This window comes from Lipophrys pholis (assembly GCF_963383615.2).
Source record: "Lipophrys pholis genome assembly, chromosome: 8".
Taxonomy (NCBI): domain Eukaryota; kingdom Metazoa; phylum Chordata; class Actinopteri; order Blenniiformes; family Blenniidae; genus Lipophrys; species Lipophrys pholis.
The window spans coordinates 11,560,888-11,573,957 of NC_137630.1; the positions used below are offsets into that span (position 1 = coordinate 11,560,888).

At 41.8% G+C, this 13,070-nt stretch overlaps 1 protein-coding gene across 1 annotated transcript in view; it reads left to right on the top strand.

The window, feature by feature from the left end:
• The first annotated feature begins 3,297 nt into the window (after nt 1-3,297).
• Nucleotides 3,298-13,070, top strand: part of sema3bl (sema domain, immunoglobulin domain (Ig), short basic domain, secreted, (semaphorin) 3bl) — a 67,528-nt gene continuing 57,755 nt past the window's right edge. Inside the window, exon 1 of the mRNA XM_080469157.1 lies at nt 3,298-3,760. Coding sequence (XP_080325283.1) covers nt 3,658-3,760 — 103 coding nt within the window. The 5' untranslated portion in view covers nt 3,298-3,657. The remainder of the gene's footprint in view (nt 3,761-13,070) is intronic.

Sequence of the window (13,070 nt, forward strand, 5' to 3'; positions counted from 1 at the left end):
TCGTTGGTTCGACTCGCTCCTTTTATTCTGGGGTTTGTGCTTTTAACGCCAAGAAAAATGAAACATTTATGAACCCTGAGGAGTGTGCGCGCACACACAACACACACAACACACACACACACACACACACACACACACACACACACACACACACACACACACACACACACACACACACACACACACACACACACACACACACACACACACACACACCAGCTGTCTCCTTGCCTCCCCGCCTTGCGTCTCAAAATTGTTCTGCTGCATCCACTATTACTCGCCCTACCTCCCACATTGTGAATTCATGAACTTCTGCCCCGCCGTTCCCAATCACCACTCAAGGAGCGGCGGTCTGATTTGTCAAAGTGACGCAATGTCAAGATGCTGGTTAAAGGTCTTACGTTTCATCTCCACTGACAGCCTGAGGAGCAGAGTTTAGCTCCGGGAGGATTTTGTGAAAGTCCTTGAATCAGACAGCGCAACTCTTATAAAGTGGTTGTTCTGAGAAGAAAGGCCCACCTTTCAAAGTGAATTACGTTGTTTAAGAAGACGTAGGTGGAGATGTAAGCAACATGACTGAAAACCATATGCTGGGTAATGAGAGTGAAGAATTCGCAGGATTTCCTCACGTTCCTCCGACAATCTTCTGACCGAAGAAGCGTTTCTTCTCCTCTCAGGTTGTTTCCAGTTACCAGTCGCTCTGACAATGGCGCTCGACACTCATTCATGGCACAGGACAGCAGCTGCTTTTGCAAATTAATTCATGCGGCTCTTGAACTCTCGCTCTGCTGCTTTCCCACGTCTGTTTGTCCTTCAAAAGGGACAAGTGTTGTCCAATCACCAGCCGCTGAGGGCCGAGACCACTTCTCTCCGGCCGAAGCGCCAGTCGGAGACGCTTCAATCACGGTCGGCCTCTTTTGTTTTTCTTTTCTTTTTGACAACCGGTTGAAGTGTTTTCTTAGGATGGACAAACTTTCTGTCGCTTCACAATCAAACCCTTGACGTGCCGCTGTTTCAAAACATGTGAGAGTGCAACTTTGGAATTGAGTAACTGGTTCAAAGGGAACATTGATAACACCGATGTCACAATAAATGTTTTATTTATAAATTCGGAGTCAGAAAGAGAACATTTAGTGTAGTTAACAAACGATCTATGAAGTTTTACTTCATGAAAATAGAGTAACTGTGTCACAGACCACAAGTTTGAACCTGAAAGCTGCAGTGGTGATAATCCTGCCGGTTTTACTGTGGATTTCTTTTTACGATAAATCTTCACACAGTCGTACTTTGTAATCATCCACATTCATTTTTATTCATCCTGAACACAAAGTGAAGTCAAATGAAAACCAGCAACTAAAACAACACAATCACTGGAAGCTTCTTCTGGCTTCAACACAGGATTATTCATCTTTGTAAATGGAGCTCCAGTCAGATTTTATGACACAAAATGAGCAAAAACCCGGATAACATTTCAAAGTATCTACCTTCTAAAACCCAAAGAATATCCAGACTTTTCTATCATGTTTGTCCAATCAAAACAACGTTTAAAATCAACGTTTAAAATCAACAAGCGCTTGAGGAGAAGAGCAAGTCGGAACATCTTTGTTTGATCACTCTTCACACGAAACGTGATCTTCCTTCGAGAAGCACAATACCAGTGGAATGAGGTGGAGGCTTCCCATTATCAACACTGTGGTCTCACTGGTCTACAAAGTTATTTTCTTATTCTCATTGGGCATAAAATCATGTTCACGTCATGTGACATTTCCAAGACATTTTTTTCGAATCTGCCTTATTTTGGACAGAAAACAGACACTTTTGCAAGCACATACTTTATATTGAAAAGTCTCATGGGTACATCCTGAACAAAGACTGGAAGTTTAGATCTGTTTCCATACATGAGACATTTAATATCTTGTTATTCGAAAGGCTATACCTGAATTACAAGTTTGTAGCTTTTAAATGGCCAACTAGAAGCCAAAGATCAATTTGCAAGCCATCCCGTGGTGATATCTGCTTCCCATTGGCCTCGACATGATGTGATCGGTTTGTGAGACAAGTGTTATTGTGAGAGCACACGGTGTATAGGAGACCATTTCCTGCTACAAATGAGTGTTTTTCAAAACAATTCAAAGCAGTGTAACAATGAAATGCTTGAATATGTTTTGCTTTCTTTTCTCCTGGCCCCTGTTTGTGCTGGGTTCACCACACAGAATGACTCACGTACTGTCTTTCACACATATCACAACTGGAAGGTGAAAGAAATAGAGGGATTGTTCAGAAACACTTAAATATTCAAGATTCCTGACATTTTGTTGTCCTGAAGAAGAAGCTGAAGCGTATCTAAATGTTTACACGCACACAGCTTGTTTGGATGAAGCTTTTCTGTTTACAGGAAAGTCCAGTTCTGTTTCACTGAGTTAACCTTGAATTCATCAAGACCATCTGATTCGGCCTGAAAGCAGCCCGTCCATGCTGATGAGTTCTCTTCACTATCTGTTTCCCGAGTTTGTTATGGGAGCAAAGTTTCGGATTGGTATGCAAAACCTTTTCGACTCCCTTGTAAGGAATGTGTTATTAGAGTGTACTGCTCTTTGAGGCTAATACATGTGTTTTCATGTGAGAAATTACACTTGTTTAGGTAAACATTTACTGTAATTTGCAAAGGGAAAGTCCCACTGGACGAGTGGGGGCTATTGTAGAGCTACCAGAGGTCACTCAAGATAGCACAGGTTAAATTAACACTTCAGGTAAACAAACATGCTATTTGTAACTATAAAGATTTGTAGCAACGGCTTTAACAATCGCGGGGTATGTTAACAGCCGAAAACCAAGGTACGGTGGGTAAAGAAGATCTCATCACCCCCTCTTGTTTGATATATGAGATGATGAGGTTGCTTGTCTCGTTTGTACTCTAACAAAAGTAATAAACTGGCACTGCTGGAGGCGGACATGCTGCTTCGTGTCTTCATGAAATGAGACCTCCCCAACCTATAACTAGTACCAAACTGCATAGAAGCAGCTTCTGCTCTCGTTAATATCTGTATTTCATATGGAACAGAAGAGAAAAGCAATAAATCCGAGGTACTGTTTTATTGTAGTCTCTGTAAAACTTTCCCTCAGCTACATTGAGCGCGCTGAGAAATTCTCTTTCAGACCAGATAATGATGAAATGACGCTCTAAATCATATCGTGTGTCATATCCTCCAGGTGCGCAACATTTGGAGCGCGCTCGTGCCTCAAGGGGGGACAGGTCAGCTGTCTCTCTCTCTCTCTCTCTCTCTCTCTCTCTCTGCTGTAAAGGCGTGGTGTCTCTCCCTGACTGAAGCCGACTTCTGGGCCGGCAGCTGTTTGGTGGAAGTCAGCTGCTGCAGCTTCTTCTTCTTTTTTTTTTTTTGAAGACTCAGCGACTCTCCTCACAACCAGCAGCAGCAGCAGCAGCAGCAGCCACAGAAGCAGCACGGCCGGACTGTCTGTCACTCACCCGGAGGAGGAGAGGGGGCGCAGACCACAACACACAACCCTCACGCGCAGCAGGATTTACCTGAAGACGCACGTGTTGGCACCGTGAGAGACGAAAGCAGACATTTTCGTCTAAACATTTGGAGGCATATTGTACTTTGACAATAAGCATCACTTGAAGAGGACAAAGGCAGAATGAAGGGATTTACACTTCTCTGCACTGTTGCTGTTACGCTGCTGTTTCCCACTGCCTCTGCGACCAAGTTAAATGTTCCGCGACTGAGACTGTCATACAAAGGTAATTATCTATCTATCTATCTATCTATCTATCTATCTATCTATCTATCTATCTATCTATCTATCTATCTATCTATCTATCTATCTATCTATCTATCTATCTATCTATCTATCTATCTATCTATCTATCTATCCTTCCTTTGTGCGCGGGCGCATTAATTCATTAATTGACGATCACGCTGGTCACTCGTGCCATTTATTTCACGCGAATCATGTAATTGTTTTAACTTTACACAAACTTCTTGACTTTTTTTTCTCCTAACCCACACTCTGAGCCACCGAGGCTGCTCGGTGTTTTGGCTCCTGTTTACCGAGTTCATTTGTCTTTCGACACAAGTAAAAGGTAATTTGGCGCTTCCCAGGTTGAAGCACGGTTGCGGTGCCGGCGGGGAGCGCACTGCGCAGCCAGGGCAGGGAGGGTTTCTTGTTTTTTTTTATTCATTTATTGGCTGTGCTTCTCTCTGCCCGGTGTGATCCTCTCATTATTTAAGTTTATTATGAGCGGCAACCTGGGAATGCAACCACTCGAGAGGGATGTTGCGTAATTAAGAAGTTTTCCGTTTTGTGAATTGTTATCGGCTCTGGAAACATCTGGACAGTCTATATTCATTGTCCTGCAGAGGTTTTGTTTCACAAGCTGTTAAAATCGTTTGTGATTCTAGGAAAGTCCTGCTGTTCAGCTTCAAGTGAGAGAAAAAAAAGTAATGATTATTTATTTTTTTCAACCAAACCTGAAACATTTCCATATACAGTTACTTTCTGCTCTGATCGAAGCCCTGTTGTTGGCCGTGACTCATGTTTAGTGTGTGTGTGTGTGTGTGTGTGTGTGTGTGTGTGTGTGTGTGTGTGTGTGTGTGTGTGTGTGTGTGTGTTGTTGCCAAACTGTGCTCATTGTTTCACTTCACTCAGGCGGTTCTGCAATCATCATCATCATCATCAGCTCGATATCACACAGGATTTCCTCCGGTTTTCTGGGGAAAAGTCACCTTCTGAGTTTACTGCTCTTCCTGTTGGCTGCACTGGAAATAAATAGTATATGGGGGGGGGGGGGGGGGGGGGGGGGAGAGAGAGAGAGAGGCAGACTTTTTTTTTTCTTTTACATTGAAGTTAAAACAAAAATATAGCATCAGACAAAGAAAAAGTGTCGGATTCTAAATTTGTAAAAAATAATTTTTCGATCAAAATCAGTGGCGTTTGATGTGTTGAATGAAACGATTTGGAAAACTGCATCTTGCTCCATCGAAACCAAACATATTTGTCAGGCCAGATAAAGAATATTCTGTGACTTTAAGTGGGAGTCAGAAAACCTGACAGGAGGTTGATGAAATGATGCTGCTTGGATTTTGGCATTTGGTAGTTATTTCTCTGGTGTTGTGCTGGAAACATGTAAACATGCCTCATATATTCTTGCAGTTGAGAATCTCCTCTATAATTGGTAACGTCATATGTTCTTACATAATGAACTTGTGGCAGCGCTTTCTGTTTGCCCTTCAACTGGTGGATCTGTGATTATCAAAGGGTCAAAGCATTTATATGAAGGATTCTGCCTATTTATTATCAGGAAGGCATTTGAATCTTTGTTTTTCTTTGGTTTCCATTAATTAGACCTATTCCCTTTGAAATCATCTCAGCATATTCACGCTCTGCAGTGAGACATCTCAGTGCTGCTGAAACAGCCTGAAAACAGACAGAATGTGAGGTTGAGAGACAGAGAAGGGAAACTTCTGTGATTGAACAAACAGGCTGAATCATTAAAGCATTTCCCAACATTGAGTCACTGCATTTTACCCACTGGAAGCTTCTTTTTCAAAGCCCTGCATTTTCATAGTGGCAGAGCAATAAATAGGAACAATTTCTTGTCATTATCTGCCTTTGAAAATGCTCTCGGCTTTCATTCTAAGTGTGGGAAGAGATCTGCCAGTAAGATTCTCATTTGAGACCAACAGCTCACTTCCGCACTTGATGACCTCCAATTTGACCCCACAGTTTACCCTCCTTTAGATAATTTCCCCCCCTCTGACTCAACTCTTGCCTTCAGTTCACTTGTCAATCTTTCACCAGAAAATCTCTCATTCCTTCGCTCGTCTCATCTCCTTCATCTTAATTTCTAACTCCTCTGTGCCACATCGTTCCTTCTCTTCTTTCTTCAGCCTCCTTCTCCCATTGTGTTCTGGTCAAAGCCCAGAGGGTGTTTGTAATCCCAGGAGGATGTAGAGGTAATTTAGCAACAGGAAAAGCCGTCATTATCTCATTTCAATCAATTAGTGGGGAGATTAAAGCAGGAAGAAGGTCATTTCTGCCTCAGAAGAACTGCTAAAGCCGCTCCAGGCTCAGCGTTTACCTCAAAAATGATCAGTTTGGTGATTTTGGAAGCTAAACCAGGAAAAAAAATTTAAATTCAAGATAAGCTGAAGGTGGTTAAAAACTTTTTAATTACTACTTGGGAAAAAGCATCCGAGATATATAACTTTTCTGATTCATTCCATCATTATTTTCACTTGTTTCATATGATCATCTTCTTTAAATGTTTTTTTCTGACGGAGATCAGATAAATAAGATGACATGAACATTTTGCGAGAAACACGTAAATTGGCACTATAGCCTCTCAGCTGCAGTGTGTGTGTGTGTGTGTGTGTGTGTGTGTGTGTGTGAGGTGACATTGAAGCGTGGAAGTATATAACATGTGATGTTGGCTGGACTCCCAGCCCTCTGCCAAGCGTCTATACAAACCTCCCATCATGCACCTCTCTCTTTCTGTCTCCGTATGTCTTTCACTTGTTCTCCTTTCCCGTCAGCCTGCCCACTTCTTTTATGAGTTTGAATTCTGAATTTGGTCCTACTTGTGACTTTAGACACACAAACTCTCAGACAATATTCACTTTGTCTCGGGTGAGGCGGGGGCGTGGAGGCGGGGGAGGCACTTGAAAACACAAACCCTCACATCAGCATCCTTTTTTGATCAGATTGCATTAGTTCTCAGAGTGAAGGGGGCTGTTTGTTTTCACCCCGCAGCCTGTGAATTAATGAGTTTGTTTTCCGCCTTGCCTAGACGTATACTCGCAGACAGGCGTTGGTTGTTCGGAGGCGGAGTCGGATGATCTGTCATGGGGACTCAGATGGAGAGTCCGGAGCCGATGGAAACGAGGGCGTCTCGCCTCCTTTTCATCTCCCAGCTCTTTTCCTCCTCTGTTCGCTGCTTCGTGTAATTGCTCATTCATTGCAGTCCTCCCCTTCCTCCTGCTGTACCCGGCTGAAGTGCGCACAGGACTCTGACCTCACCTGAAAAACCCGGCAAAGAAAACCTAACATAAGGAGAGAAAATGTAATGTTTCACCAGCCAAGACAACTTTTTCTTCCCCGTTTCTTTTACAGGGATGTAAATAAACTGGACCTTGAGAAAATAAATTGAGAAGCGGGCAGGTTTAAAAAGTTTTAGTAATGATCGACATGTGTAAAATCTTATCTTGCAGTCGAAGCCTGCAGGCTCACACACAAGTATTTAAAGTTCATCGTGCACAAAATAGTTTAGAAAATGAAAACGCAGATGAAAATCCTGAAGGAAGGGTTAGAAAAACTGTATCTGGGTGAAAGTTGATAGACTTGTAGGTTATATGATAAATAGGCGGTTTACAGTATTAAAACGAAGAAGAAACATGTGTTTAGTCTAAATCATTCAACTTTATTTTCATTATCTTATCGCATATTGTAAGTATTTAAGTAGTATATATCTTGAGATCATTTTAGAATGGCTCGATGTTGCGGACCGCAGCAGAAGGCTTCTGCTTCATAATGAAAGTGGTTCATGTCATCTTCTTTTAGTATCATATTGAAACATGAAGTTTGGAGGGCACCCTCTTGTTGTTAAAATAACAAATTGTTATATTTAATCAAATGATGTGTTTTCCATTAATGGCTCCTCTCTTGGCGACTGCAGTACCAGGTTCTGATTGGAGCTATACAAAGGACGTAAATATATCTAGAAGCTGCAAACTAAAAACCCCAAATACCGCACTTGAGTAATTTAGATATTTTCTTTACTTGTAATGCATTACTACTTTGCTATGTGACATTGAAGCTTTTTGTCATTATTATAAATTTGATCATATATCATGAATATTTGAGGTTTCACTATAATATAAGTGGTTACAAAGGTGCTTTGTCTCATCCATGTGATCGGTGGTATTTTCATTGGAGGCAGCAGAGACTCCACGAGAGGCTTTCTGTCTGGTATGTAGACTCGCTGACAGAAACAACACACTACATGTCTCTAACACCACCATCAGGATGTGAAGGGGGGAAGAAACAGTGTGCGAGAGACAGAAGGACACTATATGCTTGTTACAGATATCTGTACAAATGAGCAATGGTGTGAGCGGGAAAGAGAGCTCCTCATGTAAATCTGTGTTTAACTGCGTGTGTGTGTGTGTGTTTGTGAGTGTCAGTGACAAAGAGAGAGCGATTGCAAATGATGGAGACATCTGCGTGTCTCGAGGTGTCACTTGTGTGGCCTGTCAACAGCACCTCTCATGTGAAAGGCCTCAGATGGTGACCATGTGAGATCACATACGAGACACAGATGGAGGAATTAGAGAGAGAGAGAGAGAGAGAGAGAGAGAGAGAGAGAGAGAGAGAGGCTGTGAAGCTTGAGATAAACAAAGCTCCAGATCACAGAGTACAGATGGAAGGGAAGTTGTAGTGAGATGAGAGGAAAGAGATAAAAAAAAAGTGTAGAGCGAGGAAGAAAGAAGCATTGTAAGACAAAAAACCAAACAAAGTAAAAGAGGAATCTGTCCTTGATTAGTTTCGGTTTGGGTCTGAACCGCAGCTCGTCATGCCGATAAAGGAAAAAAAGCGCTACAGCTGATTGTTCTCTCTGTTTATAAAGTCGATTTTGAGCGAGCAATTACTTGGCAGAGGAGACTTGAAGTGAACCTTGAACATGTCGGTACCAGGGTAGTTTTCCTCCTGAATCAATAGAAAGGACGTGAGATTTGAAGGCTGATCGTTAATGTTTAAATTATTTCAAGTGTGTTAGGAAAACTAAATGTTCCTTATTACCAACCTCTGCTCTTTCCCGGTGAGCTTAATTTGATCATAAATCTGAAGTCTGTTTATTATTAGCAAACAGTAGTGAAGGTTTTTGTTAATCCACTTGGACCATAAAAGACGTTTCCACCAGAGCTCATCTGGTGGTTCGTTATGTTTTTTTTTAAATGAAAAACCCCCATGTGGTGAAATGTCTTATGGTTTTGCTCAAATATAAGTGGAAGAAGGTGACGCCTCCAGCCCTGAATGGAGACACACACAGATCTTTTACTAACTCTATCACAATAGGACATACAGAGAGGTTGCCTCAGGTTAGGCTACGTAAACTTCTGCTCAGTGTCACTCCTGGTTTTAATGGAAATTATTTAAACAAGGAACACTGACGCCCATAATTATATCTTGGGGTTTTTATAGTTTTAATGGCATCAGTTTGCCTTCAGTATGAAACATGTAGAAATCTGGATTTCTGCATACAAAAGCCAACATTTTGATTTTGTAATTCATTTGACGTAACGATGCACACAAATATATAAAAATACATGGACAATACAATCAAATAAAAACACTTATTTTCATTTACCAAAGATAAATACTAACAGACTGTATCTCACATGCTTTCTTGCATCGGACAATTTGTGGATCACAGAAACAAAGGATTATCTTTTAATTATCTTTCCCGTTTGAGTTATTTTATCTTTTAAAAGTCAAATTTGCTCACAGGTAATAGTAAAAATTCCATTTTATGGTGTTGACTAATAAACATACTGAAATGTATGAAAGTGAAAGCGACACTAAACTAGTGCAATCCCACATGATGTGTGTGATTTTTAAGTCTGGATGCTTTTCATTAAGGTTAACAGACAATATCAATTGTGAAGCCTTTAATCATCACTATCAAATAGTACCCATAGCCTGAAGGGGAGATAGTAACACCTGCTGGAGATAAGTCTAACACCCTGACACGTCCCTTAAAGTCCGAGGCCAGGCCGATAAACCCCGGCTGGATTCAGATGGCTTAGTGTCGCTACAAACATGTTCAGATAAACGCTGAGTCTGTTCAGGACCGACACAGCTCAGCTGCCTGAACCAGCTCAGGTCTCTGAATTAAAAGATGGGAAAAGCAAACACTGGCAGGAATCAAGGAGCTGAAAGGAGAAGTGAAGGGGGGATGCACATGAAAGAGAGGAAACATCAATGAATGTCAAAGAACAGAGGGAGAAAAGGGTAGATGAGTTAAAAAAAAAAAGAAAGAGGTAGTGAATGAAAGATCTGTGGATGTGGAGAGAAAACAAATGATGGATCAGTGAAAGAGTGGATGTAAAGGAGTGGAAGACAGTGAATGAAGGGAGGGAAAAAGGGGGCCATTAGACGAGATGGAAATACCACAGGAGCGCAGATGAAAAGAGGTCATGGTGGCGGAGAGAGATAAATGGATGAAAAAAAGACAGAGAGCGCCTCAGAAAATGAAAAGGAGGCAGAAAATAAGAGGAGTGGATGAATGACAGATAGATGGATAAAAAGAAAAGAGGAGCTAACCTGGAGGCTGGAGGACACTGGTCCCTTTGAGAAGGGAAAAGTTGAGGGTTCAAGTCCCCACAATGTGCTTGTGACCATCTGCCATGTAGATTAGTGAGTCTTCCACTTCCACGCAGGAGTTATGGGAGATGAATGTGGGTCTGTGTCGGGGTCTCGTGTATCTCAGGGCTTTGTGAAATCTTTATGGCCCTCGACTATTGTTTCACTGGCCCGTTTAAAGACTGTGTGTGTGTGTGTGTGTGTGTGTGTGTGTGTGTGTGTGTGTGTGTGTGTGTGTGTGTGTGTGTGTGTGTGTGTGTGTGTGTGTGTGTGTGTGTGTGTGTGTGGGGAATAGATGGCCAAAACCAACCCAAGTGGTGGTTTTTCTAACATGAACGCTTCATATCACAGCGGTGGACCTTCACCAAAGAGGGGTTCAAAACTATTTATCTAATCTTTCTACACTGTACCACACCCTGAAGACCGAAGGCACACAGCGGCTCTCCTCCCCGCGGTCCTCCAGAGGTCTGACCTCTTTCTGCTCTGCTAACACTGTCGGCCTCTCTCCTCCATAGTTATCAGCCTTTGAAGTGGAGAACTTTTTCAGGAGCCCTCGTAAATTTCCTCACAGACTTTTAAAAGGAGAACTTAAAAATGTTAAAAGCTTCAAATTGAGCCGAAGATGATGCTGAGGACATTTTAATAATGTCCCACTTATGTAAATGGGGGTGTTTGGCAGAAGCACATTTTGTAATCCAAATATTAGGCTTGTAGTTGATCCACATAAACACTTAAGATTCTTGAAACGGTCTGCAGCTGGTGGTTCACTGAACTCAATAATCTGTGTTGCAGGCCAAGCTGAAGGTAAAAAGCAAGAATGGATGGAGGTAATGGATACGGATGAGTTGTGCCAGTCAGCTTTGGAGTTTAAGGCTGCAAAAGTCTTCGAAAAAGTTCCAACCTTTGTAGCCCTTTTCAAAATGTTGCAGTGTCAGTGGCTCCGAGCGCCGTTGTCACGTAACACCAAAATGCAACCAAGGTTTTACGTTTTCACTTGAAAATTTGAAAATGAACAAAAGCAATAAAAAGTGGAATAGAAACATCAGACTTGCTCTCAGTCCACAGGAGTTTTCTTCTTATCCTTCTCATTTCCTAAAGGCAGATAGGAATTATATTTCTTCATTTTCTAATGCTATCTTATAAAATTCCCCGTGCAGCTTTTCAGGGATGAAAGCGATACCTATGATGTATTTTATCCAAAAGTCTGTATTCATTTTTGATTTCAAATTTAATTTCATAGGAAGTAAATCCTACATAAATACAACAACACCTTTGTACTCCACATGGAGTTTTGTTCTTGGAAGATTTCAAATCAGTTTTCGACGGTATGACAAAACGTTCACAGGCTCGGTCGTTATAAGGGAGATTGGTTGTTTAATGTTGGCCAACTAAAACCATCTGTTGAGTCCTAACGGTGTCTCTGTCATGTGGGGACATAACAAACAGGCACCACCCATTTATTTTGTTTCCCGGCTTGTGCGGTCTGTGATGTTACATAAGTATAAAATCTAACAGAAAAGTAGACATTAGAAGAAAGCGCAGGCTATAATTGGAAGTGTACTGAGTGTCATTTTTACATACTAACCCATCCAGTGGTGGTCTGACTGGTATCGCCATTCACACTGTTATCGTGGTTACGCACTAATATGCCTAATTACTCAGAGCAACTTCAACATATCCAGGTCCATCAGATCCACAGTCACTCCCTTCTTTCACCCTTTTTCTAATATAGTGACAGAAAAGACATTTATAACTTATTTTTTGATGAAAGTGCTTCGGCATAATGAAGATTATATTCAGATTATTTGAGACACAGGCGTGATATGTCCTTCCTTTGCCTGTGTGGATTTTCTGTTGTAGTCAATCTTCCTGACACAAGGTCAACTGGCGACTCTTAAGATTCCTGTATGTTTGAATGGATTGACCGCTTTTCCAGGGTGTAGCCTGGGTGTAGCCTTTCATACGGTCTCACCTCCCCCCGGATCATAATGTGGATAGGGTGGGTATGACGACTGGACAGATGGAGATGAATGGATGGATGGGTTTAACTTGTATGATGAGGGCAGAGCCATTTGGGGCTTGCAAACATACTTGCACTTTGTGCTTGATGACAACTTGTTGAGCAACACAATCCTGCTATTGTTGCATCACTACTAATTTATGTTTAATATAAATACATAAATAGTCCATCTGCACCACACGGCATGTCCACCCAAAGCTTTTTAAAGCTTTGAACAAATCGCTGTGGAAACTTTGTTCTTGCTTTGACTAATGTTGAACTTGGCCCCTCTTAAATGTCACCGTTCTGCCAAGTGCACGCCGCGCCGTGCCGTTGAAATGACGGATGCCCTGCCAGTGTTTTATAGTGAGCCTTGCTGTTACGGTTTGAAGAAGAAACATCTCTCAACAACTCTTTTCCTTTGGCTGAGATAGATAAACAACTTTAGCTTTGCTTTCATTTTTTTTCCCTCTCACTTGAGACATTAAAGGATTACCAGGCATTACATATTGTACAGCTGGACCTTCGAGCTGAAATCTTAAAAGAGGAAAGCACAGAATAAGTGAACTACACACAAACCTAAAGACGATGAAGGCTGCTCTTGTCTTCTCATGTCATTGCGGTGTCCTACCGTTTGGCATTTTGGCTCAGAACCAAAGCAACGTGACAGAAAAAGGCCAGAGGTGATGGG